Raw genomic sequence first — 21032 nt, 5'->3', positions numbered from 1 at the left:
GAAAAATCCCATCAATCCATCTTTCCCCCCCGCGTCAATCACCACCGGGAGGGTGACGGGAATCCCACACGTCCCGATCCCCCGGCAGCGGCTGTCTTTGCTGGACCTCTCCAGGTGCATCCACCATTCGAAACATGGCAGAGTCCCCGGTCGCAGCCGAGCCACGCCGGTGGCAGGACCTCGCGAAACGCGCGCTGACGCTCGTCCTACACCAGTGGCTTCTGATTGGCATCGGGGTCGTCTGCGTGCTGGCCTACTTCTTCCCCTCGGTGGCCAAGCACGGCGGCGTCATCCGCTCCGAGTACAGCGTGATGTACGGCGTGATCGCCGTCATCTTCCTCATCTCCGGGCTGAGCATCCCACGCCGGAAACTGTTCGTCCAGCTGATGAACTGGCGCCTGCATGTCGTCGTGCAACTCATCTCGTTCCTCTTCATCCCCGCGCTGGTGCTGGCGGTCGTCCATGTCATCTTGGCCGGGGATCCGGCCGGCCATATTGATCGCGCCGTGTTGGCGGGGTATATCCTGACGGCGTGTATTCCCACGACGATTGCGTCGAATGTGGTGATGACGAGGTCGGCCGGGGGTGACGACGCGGCCGCTCTGGTCGAGGTCGTGATCGCCAATATCCTGGGACCGTTTGTCACGGCGGCGTGGACGGTGGCTTTACTCCCGAAGACGCCCGAGTTCGATGCGTGGCGCTATGGCGGTGGGAGTATGGGGAGTATGTACAAGGACGTGTTTCAGCAATTGGGTCTGAGTGTCCTGCTGCCCTTGTTTGTCGGGCAGTTGATCCGATGGACCTGGCCGGATCGTACGGGCCGAGTGCTGCAGAAGACTAAGCTGCCGAAGCTGGCGAGTGTCTGCTTGCTGCTCTTGATCTGGTAAGTACTTCTTTCTCTTGTCTAGTCGCGAGATGTTTCTCAATTTCTAACCACTTCACAGGACCACCTTCTCTTCCTGCTTTGCGACGGGTGCTCTCCAGACCCTCTCCGTCCAAAGTATCGTCTTCGTCGTGTTGTTCAACATTGCCCTTTACATCGCCCTCACGGGGGTCTGTTTCTTCAGTTCCCGACCACCGAAGATTCTCGGCTCCCACAGCTGGTCAGAGCAGATGTTCAAGCAACTCCCACCGGAAGAGACCATCGCCGTGTGCTTCTGTGGCCCCGCAAAGAGCACGGCACTGGGGATCCCGCTGCTCTATGCGATGTGGGCACCGGTCGACCTCTTCACCAAGGCCAAGACCTCCGTGCCGGTTCTGCTTTACACGACCGAGCAGATCTGCGTCGCACATTTCTTCGTTCAGCTTTTCCGACGCTGGCACGCTCGGCTCGCGGCAAAGCAGGACGTGGAGCAGAGCGGCCCAGGTGGACCAGTTGAGATCGGCATGGCGGAGACGCCGGTTGAGAATGACGGAGTTCTCGTCGGAAACGAGCCCGGGAATACTGTTTGATACCCCGATCAGATCAGATAAGAGATGGTCGTTACGACTTGACGAAAGATGATTTGCGTTTATGGTGGTTGACTGTGTACTCTGTAGCATGAAGGCACTACCCTAGCAGAGACCATTGGCAATACACATACGTGGACGTTGACTACGAGTCATAGAAACCTGTTGAATGCACCTCTATACACCACCGCCTCACAGGATCCTCCGCAAATAACGGCCTGAACTCTTTTCCCTCATCCGTGCAAGAGACTCCGGACTTCCTCTGCGCAAACAGTTGTAGATTCTGGGAGTAGGACAGAAGGGCTCGCACTGTTGAGGCACTGACACACCCAGCGCAGCCGGATTGTCCACAGCGAACGGGATCAACCTCATCGGGAGTCTTTGGTGCAGATCGTGGCATTCGATATGTGCTGCGCCCTGGATGGGCACACGGGCGATATACTCCACCTGCGAGCTGAACACTCTCCCGAATCAGCAGCCTGGCGGACGATCAGATCAATTCAAGGGAATCTGCAGGGTCTTCGCTCAATGGCAACCATGTCGCGGAAGGATTCATGAGGGGAACGCTAGACCGTGCAGTGAGGAAATCCTCCCGTCCGCCTTGGAACCTGAATGCTCATATTCACGCCAGACTCGAGCAGATCGACCCTTCTGCAATGGACTTCGCAGAATCGCAGAAGGCTTGACGATTGGAAGAGCAGCGGTTTCAGGGTTGCGGCCACGAGCGACGAGATTGAGATCTGCCTGTTTCCTTCCGTCCGGTTCGCGAAGATCTGCGCCGATGGTGGAGACGCGGCTTTTCACCGCAACCCTATCTGACCCTTGCGAGGTCGCATTTGCTCCTAGCTCTTATCGAGCGACTCGGATGACAGGCGGAGAGCGCGTCCAAGCTTGATTCGATGCAGTGTCTCGCTGAGGAACGTTGGATCGCGGTCGTGGATTGGCTCGACGCGCAGTCAAGACTTGACCCCGATGGAGACGACGCACAACCGGGCAACGATTGTCAGGGACCTCACTCTACTCTCGTCCCTCTCGTCCAGACCCGTCGGTCATCCGAGTCGGGAACATCGCCAGTCGCAAATCCTGCCGAAATCAAGTCGTGCCGAGCGCGACTCCGTACGGAGTTCTCCGTCTGTTGATCTCGTCTCGTCTCTTACGCTGGCATCGCCGGGCCTCTGGTGGTGGTTCGCTGCCGTCGGTCAAATCTGGCTGGTCACCACCGGAATAGGAAACGATGAGCTCTTTACTCACTGCCTCGCGCGCTCTCGCCGCGTTGAGAGACGGATTCCCCGATGAAGGGGCCCATCTAGTTCCATGCAGCCCATGGTGGTGTCTTTTCGCATCCACATTTTCCGCACCGGTCTCTCTTTATATACAAGCATGCCGTTGAAGCTTGAATATTCGTCATTCAGTCTAAATATTCGCCATCTGCACTATACGCCGGCCCGCTCCTTATATACATTGTATTCCATCAGCCATGCGGGCCACCCTTCTTTCGACCTGGGGAGCTCTGTTCCTGTCTCTTGGAGTCATCGCCGCCGACAGTTGGCCTGTTTCCACCTTCCAGACCGGCCCATGGCAGCCACCGCAGCTGAACATCAACAAGACCGATGGTGCGGAGGAGGGAATGATCTTCATTCCCATTCGCAACTCGAACAGAGCCGGAACTGCCGTCACCATCTACGATGCTGATGGCAATTTTGTCTACCAGGGTCCCGAGGAGACCACCATGGATTTCAAGATGCAGACGCTGTTTGGCGAGAACGTGATCACCTACTGGTCTGGCGAAGCCGATCAATATGCCGGCTATGGCTACGGTCAGGTCCACATTCTCGACCAGACCTACAAGGAGATCTACACCATTAGCTTGACGGGCGACTTTGTGACGACCGACAACGAGACCAAGGATTCCTACATTGATGTCCACGAGCACATCATCACCGACCGGAACACCATTATCGTCTCTGCTGCCAATGTCACCCAGTACGACCTCACTGCCGCCGGTGGCCAGCCGGACCAGTGGATCGTTGCAAGCCAGTTCTATGAGATTGACGTGAAGACCAACAAGGTCCTGTACTCGTGGAATGTGCTCGACCAGGAAGCCCAGATCCCTCTGAGCGAGTCCAAAATGCCCATCCAGTCTGGTGTCTCGCAGACGTCGCCCTGGGATGGCTACCACATGAACGCCGTCCAGGCAACGAACGGGGGGTTCATCGTGTCTTTCCGACACCTGTGGTCTGCCTTTTACCTGAACCAGAACGGCACCGTCCGCTGGCAGTTGTCCGTGAGTCCGAACAGAGAACTCGACCTTCTTCGGCGAACGTTCGCTAACCACCTTTCCCTTTTTCACATAGGGTGCCAATGATGGCAGCGGCAACTTCACCGGCGACGATCTGCGCTTCTCCTGGCAACACCATGTCCGCGTCTACAACGAAACGGACGAGAGCCTGGTGCTCAGTCTGTTCAACAACGCCAACTCCGCCACCGACTCCGAGAGCGAGACGACCGGCATGGTATTCGAGCTCGACCTGGTCGGCCACAAGGGCTCGATGCTGTACAACCTCTCCGACCCCGCGGATCCCATCTACACCAAGACCCAGGGCAGCTTCCAGTTCCTCGGCGCAGCCGGCACCACCGCCAACATGTTCATGGGCTACGGCTCCGCGTGCATGCTGAAGGAGTACAGCGCGCAGGGCGACGTCGTGACGTCGGCCGAGTTCGGTGCTCTGGGCCACGCCGAGTCCTACCGCGCCTTCAAGAACCAGTGGACTGCCACTCCGTACTGGAGCCCGGCCGTGGTGACCAACGGCACCGGTGGCTCGGTTAACGTGTACATGAGCTGGAACGGCGCCACCGAGTATGATAACTGGCAGGTCTACTCGGTGCCATCCATGGATTCTAACACGACGACGAAGCTCACGAATGTCGCTCGCTCGGGCTTCGAGACCAACGCTATCCTCAATACTAGCAGCGTCCATTATATCAAGGTCGCTGCTCAGAAGGGAACTTCTGTTCTGGGCTGGTCTGATACGGTGCAACTTTAATGGCATCTCGATATAATATTGGCGGCATTTGGTGTCTGTTGATGATCCAAGTCGCTTGATGGCCGGGTGTTGTGCTGCATCTTTCTCCTTTCTTTGGTTGAGATATGAAGTGTCCTTTCTTGTACATGGTTACCAAGATCTCTGAATATACGCTGTCTATGGACTCTCCAGCATGCGATAGCAGAAACGAGTGTCCAGGGAGGTGTGGCTGAATCAAGTTGAACGCTTCTGATAATTCTATCGGCAGACGAGTCACCTCCCTCCAATTGAGGTCGATCCGCCCTGGGAACCAATTGTGACGGTATACTTCTTGGCTTGTCTTTCATCTCCTCGCCGACTAGCTTCACCATTACAAGATAGCCTTAAGCAAGTCTTTTTAAGACTTCTTGCCCTTTCTCGTCCAAGTCCGGGTACTGTCTTAGATTACACATATCCGTCCAAAATGCCTTTGCATCTTCATGCGCCTCGTTATGCACCCCGAAGCGATCTCGGAGCAACTTTTTCCATTCGACATCCATTTCTGTAAACCCAAATGAGGCCGACACATATTCATACCAGATAGGGAAATATGCAGCGTACTCCCAATCGAGTATACCGACTACCTTCCCGTCTTGTACCATGATGTTTCCCAAATTGAGATCACAGTGAGTGAGCACATAGGGCTCGCATTTCGGCAGACACTTTTTGAGGTTCTCCAAAACCTGTTGAGGGAGATGGCGAAGTTGAAGTGCTAGGGCATCCCAGAGTTCTTGATCGGAGTGGAACGGTCCACGGGGTTCAAGGTCGAAGAACAGTAAGCCTGGGTAACATGGGCTTTGATCGACACATTGAATCGAGGCCGACGTGACGGATCGGAGCTGCTTCCGCACTTGAACGACTTGGTCTGCGATGGCTATTCTTTGGAGTTCGGACAAAGATGGCCATATCTCCTCGAGCGTTTGGCCGTCTATGCGTTCGTTCAAAACAAAGTATCGCCCACCGCGATCGACCCAGTCATGTGAAACCTTTGGAACGGGAATATCGGTACGAGTCGCCAGATGTTTCAATGTTTTGACTTCAATTTTTGCCTTTGGGCCCTCGTCAGGTCGGTCTTTCAAAATCACATCTGTACCGACGGACCAGACGCCCCGTGTAGATGCACCGTAAAAAAGTTTGAGATGGCTAGCGTAATGGCACCGCTTTTGTTTATCGAGAGTCCAGCCGCATGCGATGCAATCTTGGTCGTGAGGCTCACCCATTTTGGATTGGTGATTCAAGGTGGGAAGGAGCAAAGGACCCAGCAAGTCAGCTGAAAAGCAGATTTCCCAGCATGTGACCGTCCTTGCTATTGGCCTTTACAGTACCTTGTGCTTATTGATATCAATAGGTCGCCGCAATGATAATCGACTGCAGTTCTCCTGAGCGTGAAAGGAGGGCGGCTTTCATGAGGTATCCTGTCCGACCACAGACATGCAGCTGTTCGAACCCAAGGTGTCGATCTCGGGCAAGTTGACGATGAAGCTGGCGTGTGAACTCTTGCGGTCCTATAGGGTTCCTCTGACCACCGTGGAGCTTCCAGGGGCATTCTTTATCCAGAGGTTCTCGGTTGACCATGCCACGGATGCAGGCAATGGTGCAGTATGATCGTGCAGAATGCGCGTCACTTCGAGAAGTCCGTTTGTTGTCCTGGCTTGTTTCCTTTCGCTTTTCCTAGTTGATCGGCGGTTGCTGCCTCGGCCGCGGCTCAGCCATCAAGTTGGATGTGATGAGACAACGCCATGCGCAATGAATAGTTGGATCACGCGGTGTGAAATCCCGTGCATTAGCGCGAGGCTGTGTCTGGTCTCTCACAAGAAACCCGGAGCCGCATATTTATAGGGCGGTCATATTCGACCAAGATATGCTGACGGTGTGGGAAATTTCTCATCCTCACAATAACTCGGTGTGTCATAGTTCATTTATCGACCTGGACGTCTCTCGCAACAATCAGTCAACCTTGGCCTTCAAACTACCTTTTTTTGCATATCAGTGAAGATGGATGAGCTTCGGGTACCAGAAAGAGCTTTTCCGGTGCCAACTCGTCTAGAAGATGCTGGATCTAACGACGATGAGAATATTCTCATTTCACCTTACGTACCCGCGTCGCAAAATCGACCCCTCCGCCGTCCTTACTGGATCCTAAAATTCTTCCCATCTTTCATACTCGAAGAGCCTTCGTTACCCGTCACTAATACACGCAATGTTCGCACCCCCCGGCTTGGAGAAAGCACACCCTTTTCACAAAGGAGTCTCCATGGTCGAACAATACCCTCCAACCGCCCAAGTGGCCTTGAAAATAGGAATCGACATAGTCGAAGAACGGACGAGCATGGGCCAAGCGTTGAGCCTGAGCTCATTGTGGCAGACGGCCGCGAGGCCGTCCACAGTGCTCGCAAAAATGCCTTGGCAATTCGATTACTGTCAATGCTTGGAGATGGCACCGATGCCTTTGTCCTCCTTTGTTTGGGGAAAAGATACGAGTGCTCAATTATCCCGGTCCCAATCTCCCATTCGGCTGACGAGACTGCCATATGGAGAGAGATCAGACAAGCCTGGATTGCTCGAAGAGGTTGGAGAAGATATGTCTCTTTCCTTGGTGTCAATCGCGTCGACCTAGTCGAGGTATGCCCCAGGGATAGGGGATTCCACTAAACATTGAACTGACAGATATTTTAGATTTCTATTGCTGGTATGAACGTACGAAAACCTCGTGGCTCTCATGGAGCTGCGGAATTTGTAGGGATGTATACGAAAGAAGACTTGCAAAACGAGAAGAAGCGATTAAAGCATATCATCGATAACTACCGGCAGCAGGATGACCCATGCCAATACAATCTATCCACAGGAAGGGTAGATTGTTGGGAATCCTGTGACTCATCTACACCAGACGTGGAATGCCCGGAGAAGGTGAAGTACGATGCCGAGCGGCAACTTGAAAACCTTGAAACGCGTCGACTTATGACCCTTGCGTTTTCTGATCCGGAGCTCGCATCCTTGAATGACTTTCTCCAAGGCGAGAATGTGGTTTATGGCCACAGGTCAGTGTTTAAAAGGATCATCCCCAGAGATGCTGGCTAACATTAGAGTGATAGTGACACTCTCGCAATGATGAACGAGTGGCATTGCCCAAAACTTCGAGAGATGAAATTCCGTGGGATCTTGGTTGAAGAAATCTGGAAATTTGAGTCGCATTATATTTTATTGCCTTTGGCAATGTCTCTGCTTTTCGGCACTGTCATTGTGGCCAAGTTTACCTTCGGTGAGTGGGGAACGGCTTGGGGTGTAGGCTGTTTCTTTCTCGCTCTGGCGTCTCTGTGGCGCGGGTGGAATAAATACTCAGTCGGTTGACTCCACTGACTCGGATAATGGCGGTCTCTGGACGAGGGCTTATAAGCAGTTTGACATGTTAGCCAATTGCTTCGCGAAAGTATGCGGCGAGCTTGCGACGCCAAATCGGATTGCATGACATTAAAGCTTGATTGATATGTCTCGAGCGCATGGTTAGTAGGTTCCTAATAAAGGAAAAGGAGAAAATAGAGTGTTCCTTCATCAACTCGTCAAGGTATTCAAGTTATCTGGCTGTCATCCCATAACTGCTGTTGTTAGGATAGGAAGGGACTCGACCAATGATCAAAGAGAAGTCTGTGTTGCTATTCCACCCAATCCAGGAGGCAGCTGAGTGTCGAGCTTTAGCCAGAACCGATTTCATTGGAACTAGGCAGACGATGACTAATTCCATACTTCTGCGGGGAAATCGCCCGGGGTGGAGTATAAGAGCAGTGCTGAGCTTTATTGATTTTCTTCCCTGCATTCTCAACTCTTTGTAACTATCTGCTTCTCCTCAAGATGTCGTCCCTAAGTGGAAAGACCGTACTCCTCGTGCGTGAACCGGTCACCAGCCTCCCACAAACCGCAATCTAACATGATCACTCCAGACCGGTGCATCGATGGGCATCGGCGAATCAATCGCAAGAACGCTGGCGAAATCTGGCGCTAACCTGGTTCTCCTTTCTCGCTCGGCCGTATGTATCCCCAAGAGTGCCTATGCCGTAGATGCGGTGCTAACCTATGATTTTAGGACAAGCTAGCCAAGCTCAGCGACGAGCTGAGCAGGCAACATCCTACTATCAAGAGCATTTACCGCGCAGTCGATGTCGGAAGACACGACGAAGTAGACGCCGCCATTGCATCTGCCGTGGATGACCTCGGTTCCATCGACATTCTCATCAACAACGTGAGCCGACCGTCCGCACCGTGGCGAGGCCTCATCTAACCGCAATCCAATAGGCCGGCCTCGCCCTCGGCGCACCAAGCCCCTTCCATGCCCTCAGCATCAATGATATCCAAACCATGATTGCCACCAACGTCAACGGCCCAATGTTCGTTACCCACTCCGTGCTCAACCGGGGCATGATGGCTCGCAAAGCCGGGACCATCCTCAACATCACCTCCGTGACGGGTCTGGAAGTCCCGCCCTTCCCCGGCGAAGCGGTCTACCACTCCAACAAGGCGGCGCAGGAAGCATTCACGAATGCCCTGCGGAACGAACTCGTAGGTACGAATATCAAGGTGCTCGCGCTGCGGCCGGGCGTGGTCGCGACCAATTTCCATTCGCAGCGTGTTGGGCATGATCGGAAGCAGTATGACGAGTTTATTGAGGGCTATGAGTATGTGCATTTGTTCTTCTGCTGTCTCTCGTTGGGGGGTGAATTAGACTGATATCGGTGTTTAGACCGTTGGTTGCGGAGGATATTGCCGAGGCGGCGGTCTATATGCTGAGCCAGCCGCCTAATGTCTCGATTAAGGCGCTGGATGTTGTTCCTTCTGGTTTGGATGCTCCTTCTCATGACGAAGATTCTTTTACTGACTGGCTTCTAGCTCAACGCTCTCTGACTGTTTTCGATCGCAACTGGAGCGAGCGTCAAGACAAACTCCCATCCCAGTAAACTAGTCGGATGATATAGATATAGCAAGCCCAGATACCTCGTCTCCGGAAATAGGTTCAAAGTAAACCGAAATATCATTGCTTATCTATCTATCTATTATTTCAAATGCTTCTGAACCCTCGGCAACAGAAGATCTGCTACACCCTTCATCCCCTCCAGATTCGGATGAAGAAAAGACTCGACATGCCGAATGGCCGACAACGCAAACCCAGTCACCCATGGCTCCGGGCTCCCCAGCGCATGTCCCAGGCTGAGTTCATGAACCGGCACGCGCTCACACCAATCCGACCTCCCCTGCACGGCCAGCTCATAGGCACGCTGCAGCGCAGACGCAACGGCCATGTGATGCTCGACTCTCTCCTGATTGAAGGGGATATCCCGACCGGGTCGCGTATCAGGGCCAAGAACGGCGACGTACTCGACAAGGAAGACGCGGGCACTCGGCGCCTTGCGGTGGATGGCATCGAGGACGTCGCCGAACCGGCCGGCGAGCGCTTCACTCGACAGCGGGGGCTCCGGCTGCGGCGGCTGCGCCGAGAACAGGGAGGATAGCGCGCGCACGCCGCCCAGGACGCTGTTCGAGAGCATGCCCGGCGTGGTCGCGGACCATGCGTCGGACATCATGCCGCCGATGTAGCCTATGTCGTTGCCGCCGCCGGTGAGGGTGATGATGTCCGCGTCGGCGGGGAGATCGCGGATCTGCGGTGGGAACACCTGGCTGGACAGCGGTGCGGTTTGCGGGTCCTGAGTGATGTTGAGGAGCGTTGCGCCGGCGACGCTGAGGTCGGTGAGGTCGGCGTCGAGTCGGTCTGCGAGGAGGTGGGCATAGTTCTGTCCGGAGCGCCTGGCGGCGCGAGGCTCGAGTTGCGGGGGGATGCCGGGGCCGGAGGCGTAGGAGCTCCCCAGGCTTGCGATGCGCAGTCTGGGTTTGGCGGTGGTCATTATGGGGTTTGATGGGGTAGATGGACAAGTCAAGTAGGTCTTGGCCCGATCTTGCGTCCAGACGGGGCGATGGATATCGGGAGTATTTCTGAGTGCCGAGAAGGCCGTGTGGGTCTGCCATACTCCTGCTTCAAATTGGAGATTACCTCGGGAAATCAGTCGATCGTGGATCTGAAAGTCGAGTGACACATGCTCGAGATGAGCTTAATCCCATCTACCTTCCAGGTTCTCTACCTAATACAGTAGGATCGGAAGATGCATGCAATGTTACACATTGGCCAAAAATCATGCCATTTATTGTGGCTGACAATCAGACAGGGATGATAAAATACATAGGAAATGACAAGAAATCACACTCGAAAGAAATGTATATGCGACATCAATTTTCCCGCTATTGCACGGCTGGGAATTGGGGGATATCCAGACCAAATAAAAAACAAATTTACACGAGAAGTCATTCATCGCCCGAGGCAACTCTACGGGCTGAGTCCATATCTTAGATATAGCTTACCTTCACGCCCATACCCACGGTGCCCTTTACCTTTTGCCATGCAGAGCGCGTGATCCTGCGAAGTCGTTCACGTACATCCTGTCGGCTCAGCGCCATCAGAATACCAAGCAAAAAGAGCACGGTGCGCACTAATGACATTGGATTCCCAGAGACCTGGTCCATGATGTGCTTAAATAGATTGCGGAGCGCCGTGGCGACAGCTCGAGCCTGATTGCCTCGGGGCTCCGGCTTGACCTGTTTCTTGGAACTCCTGGAGCTGCTGGATGATGATAGCGCGGTGCGTGTGGAAGGCTTGCCGTTGGGCGACTTGTCTGACGATCTGGATGACTTGCCCTTGGCAGTATTGCGGGGACTTCCTTTCTCAATCCCGTAGTCCACTTCACTGGTGTTGCGCTTATGCCCGTTTGCCTGTGAGCGAGAGGCAGTAGCGCCGACGGCGGCAGCCGTCTCTTCTTCAGCTCTCCGACGTTCTTCCTCTTGTTGCCGCCCGAGTTCCTCATCTTTGGCCCGTTGTAACTCTGCAGCGCGCATCTCTCCCCTCTCCTTCTCTTCCTTGAGACCTTCCAGCGTTTGCAAGAAAAGCTCTTTTCGTTCCTCGTCCAGGACTTCACTCAGGTTGATGAATTCGTTTGCGTATTCCCATTCCCCGTTACGAGGGAGAACATGCAGTGTGAACAGCTCGATTATGCGCGCACGGGCAGTCAGATCCTTCGGGGTATTGGCCCCGCTCGCTCCAGAGATTCGGCTGAGCTGGAATTCACTGGAGGCATCGTTGAGTCGGTCTGCAAGATCTAGGTTGGGTTGTCCGTATGACGACAGGTACGTTTCGAGGCGTTGCTGATTAAGTGCTTGGGAGGACGAATGGGTCAGAAGTAGCGTCGCTCTGTTGATAACTGTCAGCTGACGTTAATCGTAGCCATTGCTGGGGAACCGACAAGTTAAAGACGACCTCCGCGTCCACGGAGCCTTCTCGGCCTTGGTAGCCGGTCTGGACCACCGTCTCCCAAATATCGCCTTCTCGGACCTGTGTTGCGATCGCCTTCCACTCCTTCTGGCCGAATTGATTCTTCCCTTCTTCTGCGCCAATGTCCACTATTGCGCTGAGAAGTGTGATGTAAAGATTCCACACCTTGATTCTCCACGTGCCGAGGGCGGTGGCGATCGGCGCGACCGCTGTGGAATGGTCGCCATTGGTATACTGGTCATCTTGGGTTGATGGGACGGTGATGATAGGCTGAAGCGTTGCGAGCGCCTCCGGGAGGCGGCGTGTGAGATAGAGTTGGGAGGCTTTCTTGTAGGTCTTGGAGCAGAGCTTCGTGGGGGAGGTGGAGCTGAAAGTGGAGGGCGGCGAGGTGAGAGTGTGAGACGCCATGCCGTCAGTCATGCCAACAAATAATCATGAGACGGAGGGGATCAGTGAAGGAGAAGGAGGAGGCGGAGGAAGGCGAAGTCTATGGAGGTCGGGAATGGCGTTTGGGGCTGCGATCGGCTGTCGTTTTCCCTCGGCTCGTCCGAGTCCGGGGTTAGTCACGGGACCGAGGATCTATATGGATCAACTGTTGCTGTGTTGGACGTCTATGCCATGCTGTGTAAAATGTCATCTCTGGACCAAAAAAAAAAACTGAAGTGAATGCTGCCATTTCTACAGTGGCCTCATATGTCGTGCCAGGGTGCTTCATCTCTACCTATCTCACCTCCTTCTCTTCTCTCTTCTTAGACCTCACTTTCCCGGACCAGAACCGAAACCAAGGTCAAGATGGAACTGACCAATCAGAACTTCACCAACTACCTGCCGTGGGTGTTGAACGAGATTTCCACAAGCTGCTTTGTCTCCCTGGATCTCGAGTTGTCCGGAATTCCCATGTCTCCCAGCTGCCTGGGCCCGAAGACCCAATCTCTCCAAGACCGTTACGCCGAAAACAAGGCTGCCGCGGAAAAATATCAGATCCTCCAGCTGGGTCTGACCATTTGCCATGAGAACACTGAGAATGGTATGTGCTCTTCTCAAATATGCTTGTGATAGTCGGTTCGCATTGTAAAACTGATCTTGGGCAGCCACCTACACCCTCAAACCCTACAACATCAACCTTAGTCCTCTTGTGGACCGATCCCTCGATGTCAACCGAGACTGGACATTTATGAGTTGGTGTATGTTACTTTGCGTGAACATATCGCCTGGTCTTTCATCTTAAGCACTGCTAACCAGTCCCAGCGGTCGAATTCCTGCTAGGCAATCAGTTCAGCATAGACGCTATCTGCAAGCATGGCGTGCGATACCTGTCTCGTGAAGAAGAGGCCCAGGCCGTGGAACGCGCCAAGCAGAAATATAACCCCGAGCCCGTTGAGGCAGTAGAGGTCAACGAGACTGACCAGGAATCTATCGAATTCCTCCGTGCGGTCCGGCAAACAATCAGCAATTGGACGAAAGGAGGCAAGGTAAGTGCTCTTCCATCCATGATACCCGCACCGCAGGTCTGACCATGTTGATCAGCATAAACAAGACTATCTCAATATCCCACCACCCTATCATCTTCAACCCCTCAGGCAAGGCCTCGCCCTGCCCAAGCTGCTGAGTAACATGCAAAAATGGCTTGTGCATCAGCTCATAAGCGCTGAGTATCCGAGCCTCACATCCAGGAGCAAGTCCCACTTCGTCCAAATCGAACATACGGACCCGGATCGTGAGAAGAAGACCTTGGAAGAAAAGGTGAAGGCGGCGAAATACCGGATTCAGAAACACGTGGGATGTCGGTGGGTAGTCGAGGCCTTGGTTGGCGGAGACTTGACGGATCTTGAGCCCCAGGCATTGAATGCTCTCATGGCCCGAGAGACGCAGCCAAAGTTCACGCTGAAAGAAGTGTCGGACCGATTGAAAGCCCGGGTTGCGGGGAATCGGCCAGTGTTTGTTGGGCACAATTGCTTCACAGACCTGGTCTTCTTCCATCAATGCTTCCTGGGTCCGCTGCCAGACACCGTGGAGGAATTCCAGGTCCGGATCCACGAGCTGTTCCCTATGGTCGTGGACACCAAGTATCTAGCCACTCATGACTGTGGCTCTCTGAACCCTTTATCTTCCTTGGAGGAGATCAACCGAAAGATGGCCAAGATCTCGCTCCCCAAGATTGGTATGTTTGGGATGCTTTTATCCATCATTGCCGTGAGATACTAACCCTTTCTTCCAGAGATTGACTCCCTGCATTCGAAGTACCTGTATTCCAAGAGCAGCCACGAGGCTGGTTATGACAGCATGCTCGCTGCCATCGCGTTCATCAAGCTCTCGGCCCAGCTTCACCGAGGCAAAGGAATGCCTAAGTCCCAAAAGGCAGCACTTGACGACATGGCGATCGGGATCTCCAGCAGCAAGACAAATCTCATTTATGATCTCATGCAAGATGATCATCAAGACCAGGCGACCGGAATCAGCCAGGGCAATTTGATCGATCTGGGTGACGAGGATCCTACGGAAGTGCCGCCATGTAGCCAATCGCTCGCCGATCTCGGGTCGGACGACGTGGCAGTCAAGATCTGCCATGGCCTATTGGTGCCTCGTCTGGGTAGTCAGTTTTGGGAAGTCTATGGGAACAGGCTGCGAGTTTTCGGTACGAATGAGAAGACCCTACACCTGACGGGGGGAGTCGATGGTGAGATGACTACCTAGGAGACTGCATAAGTAGCTTCTCCAGAGACTAGGGGCAGGGCAGGTGGTTGATAAGAGCGCGAGCCAGTGAAGAGAGCGTTGCCAGAGCACTTCTTTTTTTTGCATTTCTTGAATATTGGATACAGCTTCGCAGGAGATAGAAATAGCGATCAAAAAATTTGGCAGTGGGTGCCGATCTGTCTGCAGCAGCTATCTAACAGTACACCTTGAATTGAAGAAGGTACCGCTAGCGAAAAATAGCCGCATGTTGCTCTCAGCACCACTTAATGATCGACTGGCCGTGGGAAAAACTGAACGCAGTGACGATAAGGAAACGGGTGCCTGGAGAAGAGAAGAGAGGAAAACGAAGAATGCGAGTTTTAAAGCCGCCCGAGTCCCGCTAGCCGTGTTGGGCATAGCGCAAACGTGACCACAGCAACTTTTCTCGGAGTCGATCATCGTCAACAGGGACCAGGTCGACTTCGACGAATTCCCACCCACCGACGATGTCAACAGGATCCAATGGCGCTCGGCGCATAGCGTCGCTGCTCCGTATGTATTTTCTGTGATCTCCTGATCCCGGTCCGACGCTGACTTCACCCCCAATCCAGGCCCATCAAGAATCGACTCCGGCGTCTGCAGAAGCTGTCAAGAGACCCTTGGCCGCCGCAACTATGCCACCGCGGCTGCGACCGAGACTACCGCTGCTTCACCAGAACCTTCCTCTTCGACCTCTACCTTCCCCGTTGTCAAGCCCGTCTACACCATCAAGGCCGGTGTGGTTCTCTCCCGTCCACCTCAGATCACCCGCGATCTCGAGCCATTCGAACAAGCATTCTTCTTCTATCAGAAGCGCCTGAATGAGCGCCTGGCTCTTCCCTTCACTAAATATTTCTATTTCAAGCGCGGCACGCCGGCGGATGAGGACTGGAAGAAGAAGATCCAGGAGCGCCGCACTCCGGCCCGCGACATCGGAAACTACAACGCGTACGCTAAGGATGCATGGAACGATGAACTCCTTCTTGGCGCCCAGGAGTCTAAACCCGAGCACCAGGTCGAGATGCTGGTGCAAGATGCCGAATCCACAGCCAATGCTACATCCCAGGATACCAGCAAGAAGGAAGAGATCCCACGACCGTTCTCGCGGGTGACGGAAGCCGACAAGAAGGGTGATGACAAGAGTTTGAACCGGTTGCTCCCCCGAACTCTGTATCTACTTGTTCAGTCGAAGGAGGGATTCTGGAAATTTCCCAGTTCGCCGGTGGAAGTCGACGAGACTCTTCGTCAGGTGAGTCTTCAACAGCCACTACTAGCCGGACGTGTTTCGATCTTGCTAACATGTTTGTCCTTTTTCCAGGCTGCTGAGCGCACCCTTTCCCAGTCCGCTGGCGTTAACATGAACTCCTGGATGATTGGCTACCACCCCGTGGGCCACTACTCTTACACCTTCCGCAAGCCCCAACTTGACCAGGCGACCGGATCCGAACTTCACGGCGAGAAGACCTTCTTCATGAAGTCCCGCATCATGGCTGGACAGGCTGATCTGGCCGCCAACGTGCACGGCCTGAAGGAGTTCAAGTGGCTGTCCAAGGAGGAGATTTCCAAATACGTGTCGCAGCAGTACTACAGCCAGATCAAGAACATGCTGGCTGAGCGGTAAGGAGCCTGGTCTCAACCAAGACTTGTATCAAGAGAGCGTGATGTTTGAAGCAGTTCCACCGGTAGAGCCGGCTGTGCATGAATTCGGGGAAAGCGCGGAGCCAAATTGTCGACCTGACAAATGACAATATGGTCTGACATAAAGCGTTATCGAGGACGCACTGCATATATTCTCACCGAGCACGCCATGTATAACTAGATTATTTTCTTGCACTGTCAATCAATTGATTTCCATCAAAAAAATATCAAGTCTATCCGAAATACAGTACAGTTCTTTGCAACCTTGCCCCGACTCCAGAACGCCACACCCGACCAGTGCATATCATCATGAAAGAATCACTTGGAACTAGACTTCTGACCCTGCACAAGTGGCTGGTCTTTGGATACCTTGCCCGCCAGACTCTTCCCGCACATTGGGCATGCTAAGAAACAGTCAGTAAATCGTATGGCAGCCAGAGCCAAGATAATCAACGACCAACAACCTACCATTCTTCTTATATGCACAGCTCTGGCAATACTTCTTCCCCTGTTCAACCTTGGTCTTGCACAAATCACACGACGAGGCATAAGCCGCATACGGATTCTTCGCCTTGGAACTGAGTAGTTTGTTCTGCAGAGCCTGTTAGCTACACCGCAGCCTCCACACCTCCACCGTGCAAAATTACAACATGTGTGACATTGGAGGAGGACATGATCACAACATACCTTGCCAACACCTGTAGCGCCGAGCGTCGATTTCCCGGTCGCCGAGCCGCCGCCTACAGTACTGGCCGGGGAGCCATAGTACATGTCATTTTTGCGCTTGACGCCCGGTGTGACGAGCTCAGTAGATTTGAGTTTCTTCTGGCATTTTGCGCAGACCATGATTGATCGTGGTCGGCGTGAGATGGAAGTGAAAGTGGACTGATAGTTATACGGGCGGATTGGACGATGATGTTATCGGGGCCGCCACCGCCTGCCAAGACTTGTGAAGAGGAGTAAAGATAGGACGAGATCAGAAAATAGTAAAGGCAGATGTGGGAAAGAATCCAGTGGAAATAGAGGTTTGTCAATAGCGCCAGCCCAAGATGAATGGATTTTGCTGGGGGTGTGAGTATCTTGGAGAAATCAACAATCAAATTAGGGTGCCAACCACGTTCAACCTGCTGCTCACACAACTTCCTTGGAATTCTTGTATGGGGCCTGTTTTCATGTCCATCTGCTGTAGAATCAGTCTCGGGATCGACGGTCTTGACTATCGCTTTTCTTTCGCAGCTGGATTGATGTGATCGGTCAAATTTGTGTGGGGTTGGCGGGGTCAACGATTGTTCAACCTCGGCGATGCTCGATATATATCCAACACATTCCCCCGATGTGACCGGCATCCACCAGCGCTACATATTCAACGATTGTTTCAATCTGTAACAGCACTGTCAAAATCCAGAATCTCGCAGACCCTCGCATCAAATGGCCGTCGACAAGATCCAGGCCGCCGGCGATGAACGCATCGAGTACAGATCAGCCACCGTCAACGGGCGCAACTACGGTAGGTAGACGAGTTTTCAAGTCCCAATCAAATACCCAATGAATGAGAAGACCATGCAGAACCTGATACCATGCTCCTCCTCAGGTTACCTACTCAGCCAGCCGCAATTAGGCAAATACCGCGCGACAATCTTCCTGGTAAACAGCCACGCGAACCCGTCTCATCGAAAGACATCGTTCTTGGGCGGCTACTCATTGTGACATCTTCTGTAGATCCACGGCTTCCCAGATCTCTCCATGGGATGGCGCTACCAGATCCCTATGCTGGTCGACCTGGGACTGAGGGTGGTCGCTCCGGACAGTCTGGGCTACGGTCGAACGGTGAGCATCGCGGCCAAAATTCCTAGGTGCTTGCACCCGAGAACAAAGGCTCATCTAGGGGAAACAAATAGGACGCCCCGGATAGTCCTACCGAATACTCTTACAAACGCTGCGCGGACGATATCAAAGCGCTAGCCTCGCACCTGGGCGAGTCTAAAATCATCCTGGGTGGACACGACTGGTAAGAAAACATCCACACCCAAGAGAAAAAAACGAAGACTGACACGCAGTGTACGTGGAAAAGGGGCGCCGGCCTGGTTTACCGCGTTGCTCTGTGGCATCCGGATCTGGTCAGTCACCTCTTCACTGTGTGCGTGCCGTATTTCCCACCGCGCGCAGATTATACCGCGCTCGAGGACCTGGTGCGCACGGTCGCGCCGCATTTCGGGTACCAGGTGCAATTTGCGAGCGGTGATGTCGAGAAGATCATTCGCTCCAAGACGGAGATCAAGCAATTTCTGACGACCTTGTACGGCGGGCGCACGGAGACGGGGGAGCTTGGGATTGACATCAGCAAGGGCGTGCTGGCGGAGAAACTACCAGCAGTGAGACCTTCGCGCCTCGTGAACGAAGAGGTGAGTGCGAAACGGGACCTGATACTGTCCCCGAAATGAATGAGCCTTGCTGACGTTGACGGCCCAGGAATTGGAGTATTATGCGACCGAGTTTGCGAGGAATGGTATCCATGGACCACGTATGTGATCGCTGCTCAATTGGTCCGTCGGTGGTCGTATGGTGGTGGCTGACATGGCATAGTGAACTGGTACCGAACTCGCCAGGTCAACTACGAAGACGAGCTTGCTATTCTCGACCGCCAGATTACCGTTCCCGTGCTATTTGTCCAGGCCCTCCGGGACGTGGCTTTGCCCCCGCATCTGGGCAAAGCGATGGCGCGGCTTGTGCCCAATTTGGCCCAGAAGCAGGTTGATACGGGGCACTGGGCGCTTTGGGAAAAGCCTCAGGAGGTCAATGAGATCATTGTCGAGTGGTTTCAGGGCGTAGTCTTCAAAGGGGAACGATCTGGGAGCCTTTGAATTGTTGGCCGGTATTAAAAGCTGAGGTATAATCTTCAATATGTGTGCTAGACAAGGCTATGAACGTATCACATTGGATATTGTGAGTAGAATCTAATCATCCAGCGTAAGATTACGGCATGGCAGAGCAGATGAACCTGAAATCGTGAAACGTGAGCAGAGCGTAGGAGCGAGGTCGAATAAAGGCAAGAAAGCATAGACGTATCGCCACAGGTGCATCTGGGACTAGTACTCGAACACCTTGGTCGTGATGATGCACCCGACCTTGTCGAGACGATCGACGAAGTTCTGACCCAACGTCGCGGGAGTCACGATGCCACCACGCGAGACCTTTTTGACCTTCTCCTCATCCTCAAGGACAACCAAAGCAGCCTCGCCAAGGAGCAAGCCCGAGAGCACATACAAGCTGCCCTCGAAAGTCAACTTGCCGAACGCGCGTTTCGGCGACGGAGTATCTTGGTCAGCAGTTGCGACAGCGTGGTATTCCACACGATCATTGATCGCCTCTTGTGTAGTTGGGCCATTTCCGGGGGCGTAAACAACCTTGCGCAATAGCCAGCGCACAGGAGGGAGCATCATTAGCGACATGCCAAGTATGAAAGCGATATGAATAGCGGCGCCGACGAAAACGTTGCGCACGGCCAGCATTTGGCGGAAGAAGAACCGTTTGCCGTAGAATTCGGGCATGAGGGTGCTGCTGCGTAGCACGATGGCCATGTCCGCCATTCCGTTGGGTGAAGTCGTCAAGGTGCCCAGATCGCTAATAGAGCGCACGCCCAGAAGCTTCTGAATGATCGATTCATCACCGACACCCTTGGGTGGTGCTGACGCGGCCAACGAGAAGGGACCGGCAGATTTGAGGAGCTCGGAGACCGGGAGCCAGTCAAAAATGCTCAGGATGGTATTGAGGGTGCCACCACTGGCGCCGGAACTTCTGTGCATGATCGTTAGACATGTCAACAAATACCACCGGAGAATATCGTACTTGAGCTCCTTAATGCAACTGTTAATCTCTCGTGTTGCGGAACCAAGGTCCTCGCGGATGCGTTTGACGAGGGACCAGGCGAGTAAATCTGCTGGGGCACTTTCAACACCCATTGAGGGAATGATCTGGGGGTCATTAGCATGGAAATCGGGAGGATTTCACACAACGTCTACAATCCTTACAATTGCACCATTAGCTTTGGCAGTCTCATGGTACTTATCGATGATCAACTTGACCCAAGGTGTTTCACCAGTGCTTTCATGGCAGGTCAGTCCAGGTCGGGATATAATTACCGCAAGAGACACTCACATATCCATGTAATGAGTGCCATTGGTGGCACAGGCCTCTACCACGGGAGTAGAGTACAGGTGAAAGGGGCCGACGCAATTGAGGATGAGTCTCGTCTTCTGGGCCAGATCCCTCAACTCTGTTTCGTTGAGCTGTACAACCAGGACATCTAATGGACACCCCCCGATTAGCCCGCTATTCAATGCCGGAGTAAATACGAGCCGGAGACTCAATGATTAGAAGCCTGTATACCTGGCTGAATGCGGTCAGGGTTCAAAGCCTTGAGCTCCTGGACGATTGGCTCCATCTTTAGCGCTGAACGACCGGCGACCGCCCATTTCAGCGTTGTAGGGTGGTTTTTCACAATATGCTCTGCGCAGAGTCGCCCAGTGTAGCCAGTTGGGCCCAGCAGGACCAAGTCGTATTGGCGCAGGGAGGCCATTTGGGTACTCTTATTCGATGGGAAAGCTCCACACGTAGCTCTCGGGAGGATCACAAGCTCCTCGGCAGAATTCAGGATGAGGGAATGCTGGTAATGCTTGGGGAAGGGATGGTTGGGAACAGGGGGATCTAAGGTATTTAAGTTGCGGACGAGGTCGGCCGGTTGACACAATAATGCGGAGAACTAGTCTGGCCGACGCCGTGCGAGCTTGCAAGCTTGCAAGCTTCTGCGC

At 53.6% G+C, this 21032-nt stretch overlaps 12 protein-coding genes across 12 annotated transcripts; 7 read left to right on the top strand and 5 right to left on the bottom strand.

Moving 5' to 3' along the window:
• Positions 1–134: 134 nt before the first annotated feature.
• N7459_004777 (uncharacterized protein) lies at positions 135–1452 on the top strand (the record flags this gene model as incomplete). The annotated part of the gene is made up of 2 exons (XM_056943961.1): positions 135–883; positions 945–1452. 2 exons carry the CDS (start codon positions 135–137, stop codon positions 1450–1452), a joined length of 1257 nt encoding a protein of 418 aa, XP_056800844.1.
• Positions 1453–2061: 609 nt separating this feature from the next.
• Positions 2062–2745, top strand: N7459_004776 (uncharacterized protein; the record flags this gene model as incomplete). Its single annotated transcript, XM_056943960.1, has 2 exons — positions 2062–2210; positions 2355–2745. 2 exons carry the CDS (start codon positions 2062–2064, stop codon positions 2743–2745), a joined length of 540 nt encoding a protein of 179 aa, XP_056800843.1.
• A 181-nt stretch (positions 2746–2926) lies between these two features.
• On the top strand, positions 2927–4493 carry N7459_004775 (arylsulfotransferase family protein; the record flags this gene model as incomplete). The annotated part of the gene is made up of 2 exons (XM_056943959.1): positions 2927–3733; positions 3804–4493. The coding sequence occupies 2 exons, from the start codon at positions 2927–2929 to the stop codon at positions 4491–4493; spliced, it is 1497 nt and encodes a 498-aa protein (XP_056800842.1).
• Positions 4494–4855: 362 nt separating this feature from the next.
• On the bottom strand, positions 4856–5731 carry N7459_004774 (uncharacterized protein; the record flags this gene model as incomplete). Its single annotated transcript, XM_056943958.1, has 1 exon — positions 4856–5731. The coding sequence occupies one exon, from the start codon at positions 5729–5731 to the stop codon at positions 4856–4858; it is 876 nt and encodes a 291-aa protein (XP_056800841.1).
• A 2626-nt stretch (positions 5732–8357) lies between these two features.
• On the top strand, positions 8358–9457 carry N7459_004773 (SDR family oxidoreductase; the record flags this gene model as incomplete). The annotated part of the gene is made up of 5 exons (XM_056943957.1): positions 8358–8390; positions 8447–8533; positions 8590–8745; positions 8799–9178; positions 9244–9457. 5 exons carry the CDS (start codon positions 8358–8360, stop codon positions 9455–9457), a joined length of 870 nt encoding a protein of 289 aa, XP_056800840.1.
• Positions 9458–9553: 96 nt separating this feature from the next.
• On the bottom strand, positions 9554–10399 carry N7459_004772 (SGNH/GDSL hydrolase family protein; the record flags this gene model as incomplete). The annotated part of the gene is made up of 1 exon (XM_056943956.1): positions 9554–10399. One exon carries the CDS (start codon positions 10397–10399, stop codon positions 9554–9556), a length of 846 nt encoding a protein of 281 aa, XP_056800839.1.
• A 496-nt stretch (positions 10400–10895) lies between these two features.
• On the bottom strand, positions 10896–12282 carry pex26 (the record flags this gene model as incomplete). The annotated part of the gene is made up of 2 exons (XM_056943955.1): positions 10896–11793; positions 11816–12282. 2 exons carry the CDS (start codon positions 12280–12282, stop codon positions 10896–10898), a joined length of 1365 nt encoding a protein of 454 aa, XP_056800838.1.
• Positions 12283–12666: 384 nt separating this feature from the next.
• On the top strand, positions 12667–14568 carry N7459_004770 (CAF1 family ribonuclease; the record flags this gene model as incomplete). Its single annotated transcript, XM_056943954.1, has 5 exons — positions 12667–12901; positions 12966–13058; positions 13123–13346; positions 13402–14035; positions 14093–14568. The coding sequence occupies 5 exons, from the start codon at positions 12667–12669 to the stop codon at positions 14566–14568; spliced, it is 1662 nt and encodes a 553-aa protein (XP_056800837.1).
• Positions 14569–15053: 485 nt separating this feature from the next.
• On the top strand, positions 15054–16207 carry N7459_004769 (mitochondrial 54S ribosomal protein mL46; the record flags this gene model as incomplete). The annotated part of the gene is made up of 3 exons (XM_056943953.1): positions 15054–15099; positions 15159–15835; positions 15905–16207. 3 exons carry the CDS (start codon positions 15054–15056, stop codon positions 16205–16207), a joined length of 1026 nt encoding a protein of 341 aa, XP_056800836.1.
• A 335-nt stretch (positions 16208–16542) lies between these two features.
• On the bottom strand, positions 16543–17070 carry N7459_004768 (cysteine-rich PDZ-binding protein; the record flags this gene model as incomplete). The annotated part of the gene is made up of 3 exons (XM_056943952.1): positions 16543–16628; positions 16693–16816; positions 16912–17070. The coding sequence occupies 3 exons, from the start codon at positions 17068–17070 to the stop codon at positions 16543–16545; spliced, it is 369 nt and encodes a 122-aa protein (XP_056800835.1).
• Positions 17071–17652: 582 nt separating this feature from the next.
• N7459_004767 (alpha/beta fold hydrolase) lies at positions 17653–19085 on the top strand (the record flags this gene model as incomplete). Its single annotated transcript, XM_056943951.1, has 6 exons — positions 17653–17731; positions 17816–17868; positions 17944–18051; positions 18123–18232; positions 18296–18626; positions 18831–19085. 6 exons carry the CDS (start codon positions 17653–17655, stop codon positions 19083–19085), a joined length of 936 nt encoding a protein of 311 aa, XP_056800834.1.
• Positions 19086–19310: 225 nt separating this feature from the next.
• N7459_004766 (saccharopine dehydrogenase family protein) lies at positions 19311–20800 on the bottom strand (the record flags this gene model as incomplete). Its single annotated transcript, XM_056943950.1, has 4 exons — positions 19311–20195; positions 20253–20325; positions 20380–20527; positions 20611–20800. The coding sequence occupies 4 exons, from the start codon at positions 20798–20800 to the stop codon at positions 19311–19313; spliced, it is 1296 nt and encodes a 431-aa protein (XP_056800833.1).
• Positions 20801–21032: the final 232 nt, after the last annotated feature.

This window comes from Penicillium hispanicum, assembly GCF_028827665.1.
Source record: "Penicillium hispanicum strain IBT 35686 chromosome Unknown utg000004l_segment0_segment0, whole genome shotgun sequence".
Classification (NCBI taxonomy): domain Eukaryota; kingdom Fungi; phylum Ascomycota; class Eurotiomycetes; order Eurotiales; family Aspergillaceae; genus Penicillium; species Penicillium hispanicum.
Note: the sequence above shows the minus strand (reverse complement) of the source record. Positions and strands in the feature narration are given on the sequence as shown.